The sequence below is a fragment of the Aotus nancymaae genome, unplaced genomic scaffold, assembly GCF_030222135.1.
Source record: "Aotus nancymaae isolate 86718 unplaced genomic scaffold, 86718_ANA_hifiasm-v0.15.2.pri h1tg000059l, whole genome shotgun sequence".
Classification (NCBI taxonomy): Eukaryota; Metazoa; Chordata; class Mammalia; order Primates; family Aotidae; genus Aotus; species Aotus nancymaae.
In genome coordinates, this window is record NW_026988473.1 from 66,619,996 (window position 1) to 66,636,506 (window position 16,511).

Sequence of the window (16,511 nt, forward strand, 5' to 3'; positions counted from 1 at the left end):
CTGCTTGAAAGAAGCCAACCCCTTGGAAATAGGAATGGCTTGGCCATTTATTAATGTCAAATATGCTGCCTGCATGAGTTAGTCAGCTTGTCTTTTGGAAGTCATACAGAAAAGTTCTTGTGCACCTGCCTGTTTGTCTGATACTTCTGGTTTTAATGATAGCAGTAACAACTATCAGAAAATAAAATTTAAAAAATTTAAAAGCTAAATATTATATTCTGCTTTTGGAATAGTAGAATATAATATAATCCATTTTAAAGGATTCTTACTGAAATATAATTAGTGACTATGACATAAAGCTTGCTTAGATTTAAAAAGACAAAACAGAGTCATTTTCCTAAACTGGCAGAATTTAACCAAATTACCACAAAACTGACCTTAGAAACAAAGAGAAATGGAGCAGAAAAAGGCCAGATTTCTTACTGGCAGTACCACAGTGGCCAACATCCCAGAACTAGGAAAAGCTGCCAAGTGAAAGAGAAAAAAATTAAAGGACTCTCCAAAAACAGCTAAGCCCAGTGCACACAGCATTCCCAACAGCCGGAGTCAGAGTGAGTTTCAGAAGCAACACATAGGTATAAGGTCCAGCTGTATTTTTTATTTACAGCACAGTTCAAAGTCATTAAATCCAGTACAAAAGAAATGGCTCTCATTTCCTGGATTGGCACCAGACATCCTACCAGCTGCAATTACATCATTTTTTATCTATCTTCTGCTTTTACTTTTTGTAGGGTAGGGATGGGGACTTACAAATGCGCCAAAGAGACTTCAATCACAAAACCAAGGAGAAATCTCTGCTTGCAGAGATACAAAGGAATTAACTCTCCCTCTTATGAAAGGCAGTTAGGAACTCTGCTCCAGTTGTGAGGGCCACTGATGGTGTGGGAGAGCTATCAAGAAGATTCTTCCTAGATATGGTGCAAAGACAGTGAGAACCCAGGAAATCACACGCATGGGACAGCTGCTCTTACCATCATCACCCTCTATTCTATCTCAACCGTGGCCCCATCAAATCTAATGATAAACAAGAGAAAGTAATTGCATGTAGAAAATCAAAGTAAATGGGAATGTGGTGGTATGAACATAAAAGAAGAAACTGAAAAATATCAAAAGTTTCTCAGTGCCGTTTTCCCGTATTGTCATAGAAATCTCTGATCCAATTCTTCATATGTCTAACTTCCAAGGAGCGGGCTAACAGCACAGACGTGGGATCTAAGGCATTTTTGGCACGGAGATCTAAGTGGTGGGCCCCCTCTGAGATGGTGACTGCAACCAGAGTGTCTGTGATATCCTTAGTTACTCCACCTCCTGACCAGGGGTCTAGTTCACCATTGCTGCAAGTGGAAAAAAAAGAAGAAAAAATAAAGTTGTTAGTTTTTCATATTGACACTCAGATAAAGCTAAGAGAAACCTATTATATGCTTAACACCTAAAATTATAAACTTATAGCCTGGTGGATTTGATCTGAGGATCTAATTTATCATATGGAAAGATGCTTCATACTGGAGTTTTGCAATATTCCTGCAACCAACTGCAAAAAAAAAAAAAAACAGAACCAGAGATTATTGAAGGAAGTGTTCCCATAAATCATCCTAGACTGTACTGGGATATGAAATTTAGAAACCTGAATTTCAATCCTCATTTCATCATTCAAAAGTTATATAATGCACGTTTCCTGACTCAGTTTCCTAATCTGTACAACAGAGATAACAGGCCAGGCCCAGTGGCTCATGCTTATAATTTCAGCTCTTTGGAAGGCTGAGATGGTGAATCACTTAAGCCCGGGAGTTTGAGACTAGCCTGGGCAACATGGTGAAACCCCGTCTTCTTGATGGAGGGAAGAAGGAAGAAAGGGAGGGAGGAAGGGAGGAAAGGAAGAAGCTGCATTTTTTGTCCAATACAGTACAGTACTTTGGAAAACAGGATGGTAGATCTGAAAAATGACGCCAGGAACTAGAATCAGAAAATTTGGGTATTACTCAAAAATCCTCATTTTACATTAGCTTTAAAGTTAAGGAAATTCTACCAGGTTATTAGTCTCAGCTGGTTCACACAACACAATTTAGAATAATGTAAACAGGATCAGTCATTGAAACTATTTAATTTAACTGAGTAAAAAACCCAATATAACCACAGACAGCATCCCTAATAATATTTCTGGACAGTTTTGTTGAGACATAATTCATCTACCACAGAATTCATTCATTTAAAATACACAATTCAATGGTTTTTTGTATACTTAGAATTGTGCAACCAGCACCACACACCATTTGAGAACATTTTCATCACCCCAAATACAAACCCATACTCATTAGCAGTCACTACCCATCTTCCTATCTTGCTCTCAACCCCAGGAAACCATGAATCTATTTTCTGAATCTATATATTTGCCTATTCTGGACATTTCATACAAATGGAATTAAATAATAGGTGGTCTTTTGGAACTGGCCTCTTTCACTTTGCTTAATGTTTTCAAGTTTTATCCATGTCGTGGCATGAATCAGTACATGTTCCTTTTTATTGCCAAATAATATTTCATTGTATGGATACATCATATTTCATTTCTCTCTTCATCATTTGATGCACATTTGTGTTGTTTTCACTTTTTAGCTATTAGTATTGCTCCTTTGAACATTCACATACAAGTTTTTGTGTGGATGTATGATTTCACTTCTCTTAGGCATATACTTAGGAATTTCTAGGACATATGGTAACAATCTATTAACTGCCGGACTACTTTCCAAAGGGACTGCACCATTTTATACTCTGAGTAGCAATTGTTGAGGGTTCCACTTTCTTCAACACTTATTGTTATCTATTTTAGACATCCTAGGCTAGTAAGTATTAAATGGTATTTCACTGTGGTTTTAATTTGCATTTCCCAAGAGACTGATGGGATTTAAAGATCTTATGTGCTGACTGGCCATTTGTATATCTTCTTTGGAAAAATGCCTAGTCACATCTTTATCTTTACTCATTTTTTAATGAGGGTTATATGTCTTTTTATTCTTGAGTGAGAGCTCATACTCTGTTGTGTACTGCAGAGTAAGAAAAGCATGAGGCTTGGGATCAAACACTTTTGTTCCAGTCTCAGGCCTGCCTCTCATCTACCTAATCTCACGGAAACAGATTACTTAGGGAAAAAACTGTCATTGAAATACCTGGATCTAAGTACTCAGCCCATGGCAAGCCCTTGTATGGCACCTCTTGCCATATCTTTACTTGCATACCACTTGAAATCACTTATAGAACATTTTTATGTGTGTCCTGATACTTGTTTAACACAAACTCCATTTTGCTGGTATTGTTTACAAAGCCTTATCTATTCTGGATACAAGTATGAATTGCAAATATTTTCTCCCATTCTGCAGACTATCTTCTAACTTTCTTGATAGTATCATTTGCAGCACATGTTTTTCATTTTCATGAAGTCAAATTTATCTATTTTTTCTCTTTGTGTATTTGGTATTGTATCCAACAAACTGCTGTCTAACCCATGGTGATGAAGATTTATTTCTAAGTTTTCCTCTATGAGATTTATCACTTTAGCTCTTACATTTAAGCCTTTGATCTATTCTGAGTTGATTTTTTTGTTATGGTATGAAATAGGGAGCGACCCTCATTCTTCTGTATGCAGATCTCCAGTTTTCCCAGCATCATTTGTTGAAAAAACTATTCTTTTCTCAATGAATAGTCTTGCTACTTTTGTTGAAAATCAATAGGCCATACATATAAGGTTTGACTTCTGGACACTCAATTCTCTTCCACTTATCTATATATCTATATATATCCTTATGCCAGTATCACACTATATTGACTGTAGCTTTGTAATAAGTTTGCAATCAGGAAGTGTGAGTTCTTCAAGTTTGTTCTTCCTTTTCAAGATTGTTTCGGCTATTCTGGATTCCTTATATTCCCATATAAATTTCAGGAGCAGCTTGTTAATTTCTATTTTTTAAAAAAAAGGCCAGCTGGAAATTTGATAGAGATCACATTGAATCTGTGGATCAACCTGAGGAGCATAGTCATCTTAATAGTATTAACACTTAGTAGTATTAATACATCTTGATAGTATTAACACTTAAGTATTAACACAATACTATTAAGTCATCTTAATGGTATAATAATATTAATATTAATATTAATAGTGTTAATAATAACACAATTGTATTAATACTGTTAATAATATATTAATACTATTAATAATACTTAATAGTATTAATGCTAATACTATTAATACTTAATATTGTTAATAAGTGTTAATGCTATTAATAATAGCATAATACTAATAGCATTAACACTTAGTAGTATTAACACTTAACGTGAGCTGTCTTTCCATTTAAAGGCAGCAATTTTTAATTTCTTTGTCTCCAATGTATACATCTTGCACTTCTTTTGCTAAATTAATACTTTTGCCAAAGTATTTTATTCTTGATGCTATTTAAATCAAATTTTTCCCTAGTATAACATATTATGCATAGATTGCATTAGTGTTTACAAAGCCTTTCACATTTTTTCATTGTAACAACCCTATGAAGTAGGTTTAATTACAATTCTTTAATAGATGAGAAAACTAATACCCAAGAGGTTAAAAGGCTTGCCAAAATCATTTGACTTAGCAAATCTGAGATTCAAACACAGCTCTAAAAACCCTAGTCCAACGCTTAAATTTATACGACATTGCATTTCACAGAAACATGACTGCTGTTGGAAGTCGACAGTTCACAGTCTCTTAACTTGTGTGCTGCAGAGTAAGAAGAACATGAGCTTTGGGATCAGACACACTGGTTCCAGTCTCAGGTCTGCCTCTCATCTACCTGATCTCATGGAAACACATTCCTTAGGAAAAAAAACTGTCACTGAAATACCTGGATCTGAGTGTTCCACCCATGGCAAGTATTAGATTACTTTCCCCTTCTATGGTACCTCTTGGCGTATCTTTACCTACCTACCTACCACTTGGAATCACTTATAGAACGTTTATATGTATCCTGATATTTGTTTAATGCAAACTCCATTTTGCTAATATTATTTTCAAAGCCTGAAATAAAAAATCTTTAAGCTCACATTATCAAATACATGAAATTATTCCCATAATTTGCATAATCATCAAAAAACTTCTCAGCTATAAGTACAACCTATACACATAGGACTGCCAAATAATATATCTAGCCAGGATTATTCCCCTAAACTTCAGAACCAAAGTTCAACTGTCTATTTGACATTTTTACATGGAAGTCAAATTAGACACTTAGCAGTTCCAGATACTCCCCAAATGCCAACCAGTCCCTTCTGCCATCTTCCCAATCTCAGTTAGTGGAAAGTCTATCCTTTCAGTTGCTCAGGCCAAAAAGTTTGGTGTCACTCTTTAATCGTTTTGTTTTTACTCTTTAATCTTCTCATTGTTTAACACACAATCTGTCAACAAATCCTGTCATCTGTATCTTCAAATATATCCATAATCCAACCATTTTCCACTACCTCCACTGCACCACCCTGATCCAAGTCACCATTATCACTAGCCTGAGTTACGACAATAGCCTTTTAACTGATCTTCCTGCTTCTACTCTTGTCTCCCTACAATTTAATATCCATAGAGCAGCCAACTGGATCCTGCTAAAACCTGAAGCAGATTATGTCATTCCTTTTCTCAAAATGTTCCAAGTTTTCCTATCTCATTCATCATAAAAACCTGAGTCCTTACTAGAACCAACAAGTTTCTACATGATGCGGGGCCTCTGCTCCCTCCCTGATTTCATCTATTACTCTCTCACTAACTCCACTCCAGCCACACTGACCTTACTTCACCTGAAGAAGAACATGCTGGGGACACTTCTCTTTCAAGACCTTTGCCTTTGGTTAATCCTCTTACCCCACCAACTTCGTGGTTAGCTCCTTTAATTCCTCTATATCATTTTTTACAAGTTACCCCTTGTTGACATCTTCCTGGTCACGCTAATAAAATATTTCAATTGTTTTCCCTCCCTATGACATTTTATAGACCCTTTCCCCAGTTCATTTTTTTCTTTTTGTCACTTATATCCTTTTAACATATTTATAAGTTCTATCTTGTTTCATTATCTATCTCTCAAACTAGAACTCCATGAGGGCAGAGATTTTTGTCCATTTTGTTTATTTCTATATCACTCAGTTCCTAGAAGCAGACCTGGCTCACAGTAGGAGCCCCCCCAAAAAATTACTGAATGAACTTAAAAAGTATCTAGTTGTCTGTGGCCTTATATTGGATGCCCATCCTAGACATCTATAAATATACATATGCAAGTTCATAAACACGTTGTAAATCACTTCAGTACTTTTTACATGGGAAAGAAAAGTTTATATAAATGATTAATACAAATATAAAGAGACTGACCTTCAGCTGTGTGTTAATAGTGGAAAGAACAATGAATTACTTCAGCAGATCTAAGCTGTACATCCTTACTAGCTGCATGACGTTGGGTAAGTTACTGACTCTTGTGAACCTCAGTTCTCATGTGGATTATCGAAAAAAATGTTTTTTAAGAAAGATAATATCCTTCTCTCAGAGAACTATTGTGAGGCCCAAGTCAAATAATATATGTGGAAATAAATAAACTATAAATACTACACAAATGTATGATGTCATTATAGTTATTACCATATTCTGTAAGCATAATAAGTATTTTTTATATTATTATAATATAAAATGAAAATATAAATGTACAAATTATATGAGAAAAAAACATTTAGGCACAATAAGTTTTTGTGTGTTTGAAATACAATTTAAAATTGCCTGTCCTGGCCAGGCACGGTGGCTCACGCCTGTAATCCCAGCACTTTGGGGGGCCAAGGTGGACGGATCACTTGAGATCAGGAGTTCGAGACCAGTCTGCCCAACATGGTGAAACCCCACTTCTACTAAAAATACAAAAATGGGCATGGTGGCACATGCCTATAGTTCCAGCTACTTGGGAGGTTAAGGCAGGAGAATGGCTCGGACCCAGGAGGTAGAAGTTGCAGTGAGCCAAGATCATGCCACTGCACTCTAGCCTGAATGACAGAGCAAGACTCCGTCCCCAAAAAAAAAAAAAAAATTGCCTATCCTCTGTTCAATTGCAACTTAACATCATTCTTTAAAAAAAAAAAAAAAAAAAAAAAAAAAAAAAAAAAAAAAAAACTACACTCCAGAAGTTAACTTTTTTGTGGTTTTATTAAAAACAAAAAGAAAACTCATATAAAATAGAAGCCTTAGTTTTCAACTACCAGATAAACTTTTAAAGTAAACTACACAAGGAGTTGGAATCTCTTAAATAAACAAATCGCCTTTATCATTATTCCAATTTGACAAGCCCAACCCAGATAGGAAACTCTCCATTATTTGCAAAACAAAAAAGCTATCCCAACAGCCACATAATAAGCAAACTGCATTTGATTTAAAAGGTCATCTGAAATAGCCTAGTGGCTTAGCAACAGTGTTTGGAGTTGCTGAGAGACCTAAGATGCACATGGACTTGAATTTCTTGGTCCTAGACCTATGAAAGCTAAACCGATCACTGGGAAATCTACAACAAAAAAAAAAAAAAATGCTAGCTCTCATGAGAGGATCTAGATGCCTGGATAAAATTCCCCCAACAGGGAGCTTCACTTAGTCGCTGGCAACAATTAATTGGCCTGAGAAATGATGTTAAACTAACCAGCTCCTCAGGGACTCCCTTTTGGATCTATACTAAAATAACTGAGAATGACAGTTGGCAAAATAATGTCTACGAGTTGGGAAAGAAAACAAATCTTCTCCCCAAAAAACAATTGTGGAATAAAAAAAGAATTGCTGTAATAAGACTATTAACAGGTAAACAAATGTCTACTGAGTACCTACTATATATCAGGCACTGATTGGGCCTCCACAGTGAACAAAACAGACAATATCTGTTGCTTACTTCCACAATAATTTATTCCTTGAAATAACCCTATTAGGTACTCATTATTATTCCTAACTAATATGAATTGGCAATTTGCCCAAGGTCATGCAGCTAATTCAGGGAAGAAGAAGAATGGCATCAAGGTCTACCTGACTTCAAAGCTTTAACTGAAAAATCTCCAATCCAACACTTAAAGATTAAACTTCCCAACCAGAAAAGCAGTCAAATTTGGATTCGTGTGAGGCAGCCTAGGGAGAGAAGCCTAGACAAAAAGATCAAGATGCGTTCCACAGGCCTCCTTGGACACCTTCTTTATTATTATTATTATTACTATACTTTAAATTCTGGTATACATGGGCAGAACATGCAGGTTTGTTACATAGGTATACATGTGCCATGGTGGTTTAATGCATCCATCAACCCATCATCTACATTAGGTATTTCTTTTAACCCTAACCCTCCCCCTGGTCCCCATCCCTTGACAGGCCCCGGTGTATGACGTTCCCCTCCCTGTGTCCATGTGTTCTCATTGTTCAACTCCCACTTACAAGTGAGAATATGTGGTGTTTGATTTTCTGTTCCTGTGTTAGTTTGCTGAGAATGATGGTTTCCAGCTTCATCCATGTCCCTGCAAAGGACATGAACTCATCCTTTTTATGGCTGCATAGTATTCCATGGTATATACATGCCACATTTTCTTTATCCAGTCTATCACTGATGGGCATTTGGATTGGTTCCAAGTCTTTGATATTGTGAATAGTGCTGCAATAAACATACATGTGCATGTGTCTTTATAATAGAATGATTTATAATCCTTTGGGTATATACCCAGTAATAGGATTGCTGGGTCAAATGGTATTTCTGGTTCTAGATCCTTGAGGAATCGCCACACTGTCTTCCATAATGGTTGAACTAATTCACACTCCACCAACAGTGTAAAAGCATTCCTATTTCTCCACATCCTCTCCAGCATCTGTTGTTTCCAGACTTTTTAATGATTGCCATTCTAACTGACATGAGATGGTATCTCATTGTGGCTTTGATTTGCATTTCTCTAGTGACCAATGATGATGAACTGTTTTTCATATGTTTGTTGGCCACATAAATGTCTTCTTTTGAGAAGTGTCTGTTCATATCCTTTGCCCACTTTTTGATAGGGTTATTTGTTTTTTTCTTGTAAATTTGTTTAAGTTTCTTGTAGATTCTGGATATTAGCCTTTTGTCAGAAGGATAGATTGCAAAAATTTTCTCCCATTCTGAAGGTTGCTGGTTCACTCTGATGATAGTTTCTTTTGCTGTGCAGAAGCTCTTTAGTTTACTTAGATCCCATTTGTCTATTTTGGCTTTTGTTGCCATTGCTTTTGGTGTTTTAGTCATGAAGTCTTTCCCCTTGCCTATACTTGGACACTTTCTTACTCAGCAACCAGAAATGTTTTATAGCTAGTGGCCGTAAAGTACACAGAATAGACACACCTGTGGCTGTTCCTTTACTTTGGGAGTGCTCTTTATTCAGAAAAGTAAAAGAATTTTGAATTTTTTAATAATTTAAAACTTTTTACATTGGATTTCTCATAGCTAGCAAGCGGTGGCTCAAGTCTGTAATCCCAGCACTTTGGGAGGCCGAGGCGGGTGGATCACGAGGTCAAGAGATCGAGACCATCCTGGTCAACATGGTGAAACCCCGTCTCTACTAATACAAAAAATTAGCTGGGCAAGGTGGCGCGCGCCTGTAATCCCAGCTACTCAGGAGGCTGAGGCAGGAGAATTGCCTGAACCCAGGAGGCGGAGGTTGCGGTGAGCCGAGATCGCGCCATTGCACTCCAGCCTGAGTAACAAGAGCAAAACTCCGTCTCAAAAAAAAAAAAAAAAAAAAAAAAAAAGTAGACCTGCCACTGCAAAAAGATAAAGCAGCATCTTCAAACAGTCCTGCCTTTAAACTTTCACATGCTTCCGAAGCCTTCCTGAGCTGTGTATTTCATTCATTGTCCTTATCAACAATAGGCACATTACTGGGCATTCATTATGTGCCAGTCACTGTAGCAGGTGCTAAAGATACAGAGATGGTTAAGATGAAGTCCCTGCCAGTGATAAATTCACAATCTCATGGGGCAGACAAAAACACAAACAGATAACTACCACACGGAGTGATAAGCTGTTGTTACAGGTGCTACTAGAGAAGTAAGGGGGAAGTGGAAAACTATCCTCCCTTAGGGAATATTTCTTGGAGGAGGTATGAGTCTTAAGGAAAAAGAGAAAGGGAAAGGACATTCAGGGACAAGTATACAGTTCCCTGTGGCTAGAACATAAAGGGCAAGGTGAAAGTGTACCTTCATTTATTCATTTAACAAATATTTTTTGAGCATAGATATTTGCCACGTCTGGGCCAAGTACTTTGATGGGCTAACTCTTTTAATGCATCACAACAACTTTATGGAGTGAGTGGTATTATTATCCTCATTTCACAGAGGATAAAACTGATTATCAAAAAAGCTTAAGTTATTTTATTTAAGACAGCTCATTCTAACTTTGTATAGCTCTTCTTGAAAGTCCTTTCTTACACTGAGCTAAAAGTTTCTTACATGGAGCTCTAATTCTTACCTACTGACTTTTCTCACAAAATACGCTCCCTCTTCCAGTGATGATGATGATGGTGATGATGATGATTATAATCACTTTGATAGTATGAGAAAGATAACATAAAAAACCAAATGGATAACTAAAATAGTTGTATATAATATTTCAATACAATTTAAGAAGGGCAATGCATTTTCAACTTGTTTGCTCAGCACTTTAGGTGACTAAGGCAGGTGGATCACTTGAGCCCAGAAGTTCAAGAGCAGCTTGGGTAAAATGATGGAATCCCATCTCTATTAAAAATACAAAAATTACACACCTTTAGTCCCAGCTACTCAGGGGACTGAGGTGGGAGAATCACCTGAACCTTGGGATGTTGAGGCTACAGTGAGCCAAGATCATATCACTGCATTCTAGCCTGAGCAACAGAGCAAGACCTTGTCTCAAAAAAAAAAAAAAAAAAAAAAAAATTCAACTTGATCTTCAGCTTTGCAGGGTCAAAGCAAGGATGGATGAGCTTAAAGTTCAATAAGCTGGAGCAATGTATATAAACACTCTACGGAGACAAGCACCTAAAGAAAACTAAGAAACTGATAGAGTACTTCTTCCTCTGATGGAACAAAGATGAGCTTGGAGACTGCTATGGTCCGACTACCCCCCAAAATTCATGTTTTAAAACCTAATCCCCATTGTGGTGGTATTAAGAAGTGGGGCCTTTAAGAAAGTGATTAAGTTATAAGGCCACCCTTATGAACAGAGTAGTGCCTCATAAAAGGACTGGAGAAAACTAGCTTAGGCCCCTTTTGCCCTTCCACCTCCTGTCATGTGAGGATGCTGCCTTAAGACGCCGTCTTGAAAGCACAGACTGGGCCCTCACCAGACACCAAACCTGCCAGCATCCTCATCTTGGGCTTCCCAGCCTCCATAACTGTAAGCAATGCATTTGTGCTGTTTAGATATTACCCAGTCTCAGGTGTTTTGCTATAGCAGCACTAGTGGACTAAGACAAACCCAAAGGCTTATACTTAGGTCTCTTTCAACCCTCTCAGTTCTTTCAAGTTTTCCTGATTTCAAATACTCTAAATTTGGCACAGTTTCCTTAAACATCCTAAGCAGACTTATTTGCTTAACTTTTAAAGACTGAGCTGAAGAGTACAGTTTTGAAGAATCCAATTGAGAACAAGGAACACAACTTAAGGAAATTTTTTAAAAGCAGTTTTAAGTTTTCCATTAAAGCATCTAGCCTTTTATTTGGGAACAGGTAACCTGCTGGGTGGAATACTATGTAGCCATAAAAAGGAATGAGATCACATCCTTTGCAGGGACATGGATGGAGCTCGAAGCCATTATACTCAGCAAACTAACGCAGGATCAGAAAACCAGAGACTGCATATTCTTGTTTATAAGTGGGAGCTGAACAATAAGAACACATGGATACAGGGAGAGGAACAACACACACTGGGGCCAGTCAGGGAGTGGAGTTGGGGGAAATAGAGCATTAGGAAAAATAGCTAAGGCCAAACACAGTGGCTCACGCCTGTAATCCCAACACTTGAGGAGGCTGAGGTGGGCAGATCACCTGAAGTCAGGAGTTCAGGACCAGCCTAGCCAACATGGTCAAACCCCATCTCTACTAAATACAAAAATTAGCCAGGTGTGGTGGTGGGCACCTGTAGTCCCAGCTACTCCGGAGGCCGAGGCAGAAGAATGGCTTGAACCTGGGAGGTGGAGGTTGCAGTGAGCCGAGATCGTGTCATTGCACTCCAGCCTGAGTGACAAGAGCAAAACTCTGCTTCAAAAGAAAAAGAAAAATAGCTAATGCATGATGGACCTAATACCTAGGTGATGGGTTGATAGGTGCAGCAAACCACCATGCCACACATTTAACTATGTAACAGACCTGCACATCCTATACACGTAACCCAGAACTTAAAATAAAAATTAAAAAAGAAAATAGAACGAGTCTAAGAAGTCAGAGGGCTTCTTTACAAAGTGGGTAGTACCACCAGCCTAAACTCAGAATGAGCTTCCAGGCAAACAGCACTCCTCACCTCTAAAAGCTTTTGGCTACGTACCAAAGGCCAAATTTGACTCTTATTTAAAAGAACTTGTAGAGTGCAGTGGTGGGAGACATACTAGCAGGATCAGTGATGCTGCCAGGAGCCTGGGGCTGACCTGTCTGAGTTCCCATCTGTGCTGGGCCCACTTGAGCCACAGCCATGTCCAGGAATGAGACAGTTTTTGATACCACTATGGGCAAGAAGAAAAAGGGGAATCCCTTTATGTTAGATGAAGAAGGGGATACAAAAAACAGAGAAAAGCCAGCCCAAAAAGTGAAGCTAGAGCCAGCTGAAGACAAAGATGTAGAAGCCAATGAAGAGGGCAGTAGGCAAAAACATGTTTCTGATCTTCTAGAAGACGTGAACTTCTTTAATCAGAAGAAATAAAAGATATTTGATATTGATAAAGCTGAAGAAGGTGTAAAGGATCTTTAAGATTGAAAGTGATGTTCAACAACCAGATGAACCAGAGGAGGACCTTAACATTGTACTTGACAATAAAAAGAGAAATGTCAAGTTCCCAGATGAGGATGAAATACTAAAAAAAGACACAGCTCTAGAAGATGAAGACAGCAAAAAAGATGATGCTATCTCATTCATTAATCAGATAGGCCCTGTGAGGTAGGCTCAGAAAGAGACTGCACATATGAGGAGCTACTGGATCATGTGTTCAACTTCATAAGGGAAAAGAATCCAGATACGGTTGCTTGAGAAAAAATGAAATTCACAGTGAAACCTCTACAGGTTGTACAAGTAGGAACCAAGAAAATTCCTTTCATCAACTTTAAGGATATCTGTAAACTATTATATCATCAGCCCAAACATCTCCTTGCATTTTTGGGATTTGTTTGTTTTTTTGTGGGTTGGTGTGCGTGTGGTGGGGGGAGGTGGGTGGGTGTGTGTGTGATTTTTTTTTTTTTGAGACAACATCTGGCTCTGTTGCCCAGGCCAAAGTGTAGTGGTGCAATCTCAGCTCACTGTAACCTCCACCTCCTGAGCTCAAGCCATCCTCTCACCTCAGCCTCCCGAGTAGCTGAGAATGAAGGCATATGCCACCATGCCAACATTTGTATTTTTTGTAGAGATGGGGTTTCACCAGGTTACCCAGACTGGTCTCAAACTCCTGGGCTCAAGCGAGCCATCTGCCTTGGCCTCCCAAAGTGCTGGGATTACAGGAGTGAGCTACCACAACCAGGCTCCTTGCATTTTTGTTGGCTGAATTGGGTACAAGTGGTTCTATAGTTGGTAATAACCAACTTGTAATCAAAGGAAGATTCCAACAGAAACAGAAAATGTCTTGAGGAGATGTATCCAGGAATATGTCACTTAAGTTATGGGGCTCTACCCTTATGAACAGAGTAGTGCCTCATAAAAGGTCTGGAGAAAACTAGCCCTTGATATATCAAGGAATTTTCAAGGTGATGTCACACATACCGATCCCCAGACACAGTCCTGCAGAAGGGCACCTATTTCTTACAGTGCGAAAGTTGTCCTTCTCACTGTTTGTTTGCCAGTATCAACATCAGGCTGTAACACGCAAATAAGCACAGTTCCATGCCAAAGCTAACCAATTTGCTAATCACTGACTTTGCAAAGCATGTTGTGGAGATTTAGCTGGATAAGTTTGCCATCAGAGTGGATCTACCATTGTATTAAAAACAAAATTAAAAAGCTGCCAAGTTATTTGGCGAGTGGTTGGTTGGTCTGAAATCCTTGCAAGATGCCAATGCTCAAGCTGGTGATATACACATTGCATACTTTAACAACTGTCAGAGAAATGTGATATGGGGTAAGGAGGTGCCTTTTAAAAACCATTCACAGACTTTTGTAAAACGCAAGATAAAGTTTAAGATTTTCTTTCAAAAAATAAAAATTAAGACAAATAAAAGAGCTTGTAAAAGAATGACATTTACAATTTAAACAGTAGCTCTGGTTAAGAGGTAAGTAGTGGTATCTCCTATTTCTATATCGATTTGGGGAAATTCTTGATTAACTTGTTGCTGTTTTAATAGCTGACAACCTAATGTTCCAGTCAAAACTTGAAAATTTTGAAGTCACAGTCAGATACACATAGAGTCTACTCAATTAACTCTAATGTGAACCAGTAGCAACTATGTGACTTCTTAAGGAGCAGCATAACACAGAAAAGCAAACACAGGATTTGTAGTCAGAGGGGCCAAACTAGAGAGCTGGCTTTATCACTTAGTAACTAAAACAAAGCTGGGCGAGCTTTGGCAAGGATTAAACACAGTGACCTTCAGTTTCGTTCGAAGTAAAAAAGAGGCTATAAGAACTACTCCACGGGGTTGTTGTGAGGATTTAACCAGGTAATTTATTTAAAGTGCCTCATTTAGTACTTGGAACAGAATGAAGCAGGCACTTCAAAAATGTTGAACGCTGAAAATTTACTTCATCAGCAACAACAGTAACAATAATAAGAAATTGAGAACGACAGATGATGCTTTATTTTGTACTGGAGAGTTTTGTTTTTTTTTTTAATTTTGTTGCTGTTGATTTTTAAGCCTTTAATAAAGCACATTGTTAATAGAGCAAAAAATCCTATCTCTTCTCAGCAACCTGTCTTTCAAGGCATAGGAAAACAATGATGAGTACCACTGTTGTATTCTACATTGTTCTACTGTCCAGCATTTTCCTGGTTCTATTTTTTCAAATATTCCACAAATATCTCCATCAACTGAAGTTTCTCTTTGGACCAGCAAAAACTCACCTGAAAACAATGTTTGTGTGTGAACTAATGTTTTTGCCTCCATACATAGTAGTGATCCAGGAGGGCCTTGGTCTCACACCCCACTGTTGAAAACAGTCATCAGAAAATTCCTTTAAGTTCCATGAGTGAGGTTCAAACATGTCGTCAACACCATTAGTACAAAAGGGCATGACTACTTCTGTGCAGGCCTAAACAGCAAACCAAGAGAGAATCCAATTAGAAAAATAACGCAAAAAGAAGTTAAATAAATTATACAAAGTCATAATGCTGGTAAGTAGCGAAGGCAGGGTTTTAACTCAGGCAAGGCAGTTTTGAAGCCCCTGTTCTTTATTTCTATGACACATAATCTCTCATTATTCCTAAAAAGTCTTGGCCAAGAAGTTACAAAAGTTAAGATTATATCCCTTCAATGCAAACTGATTGATTTCACATTTATTATCATATTTAACCCTCAAAACAACTCTGGAAGGAAAGTCTTATTATTATTGTTGTTAGTCTCATTGTACAGATGAAGGACAAATTAGACTCCCCTTCTTTTATATGTCCATAAAATGCTTCCTTTGTAGGACTTATCAGGATCTATTGAAATACTAATTACTTACATTTTCACTATACTACATTTGATCATGTACTATTTATCTTTGTATCTTTGAAACTTAGAGGAGTGCCTGACACACGATAAGAACTCATTATCTATTTGGTGATTATTAAATGAACGAATGAATAAACAAAGAAACTTGTCCATAGTATTACAGCGTAAGGTAACAGGGCCCAAAACTGGATCCTGGTTAGCTGACAAAATCTTGTGTACTCTGATTTTCTTATAGCACAACTGTATCAGTGAAAGGTAAATTCCTCTTGGAAAATTATAGACATTTACCTGATAGCTCCAACCCAGGGTTCCCAGACTGCCAGTTGCTGTCTCTGAAATATTCAGGCATTTCGCCTGGCCCGAATAATTGTAATACACATTAAGAGCTTGGAAAATATTCTGCAGCAGCAGTAAATCAGATACATTGGGATTTTTCAAATATTGGCACACTACCTGTCATTTTAGAAAGACAAATGGGGAAAGAGTCAGAATATGATATAAAATGACAGTTTAATAACACGAAGAAATATTATTTTAATCTGATCATAAAATATTCTTAAGCATCTAACTGCATTGTTTAATAATTTCTTTCTTGGGTTTAATCCCCTTCACAAATGAATAAACCTCTTCAATTACTCCCTAGACTATAAAAACAAACC

General features: G+C 37.7%; 1 protein-coding gene and 1 pseudogene across 3 annotated transcripts in view; one reads left to right on the top strand and one right to left on the bottom strand.

Moving 5' to 3' along the window:
• Window positions 1-578: 578 nt before the first annotated feature.
• The window catches only part of PRCP (prolylcarboxypeptidase), a 76,485-nt gene continuing 60,552 nt past the window's right edge, over window positions 579-16,511 (bottom strand). For all 3 annotated transcript variants that reach the window (XM_012469570.3, XM_021671830.2, XM_012469571.3), the window contains 3 exons: window positions 16,141-16,305; window positions 15,261-15,448; window positions 579-1,334 (listed from right to left, as the gene is read on the bottom strand). In XM_012469570.3, coding sequence (XP_012324993.3) covers window positions 1,118-1,334; window positions 15,261-15,448; window positions 16,141-16,305 — 570 coding nt within the window. In that variant the 3' untranslated portion in view covers window positions 579-1,117. The remainder of the gene's footprint in view (window positions 1,335-15,260; window positions 15,449-16,140; window positions 16,306-16,511) is intronic.
• On the top strand, window positions 12,692-14,606 carry LOC105729026 (eukaryotic translation initiation factor 2 subunit 2-like; annotated as a pseudogene).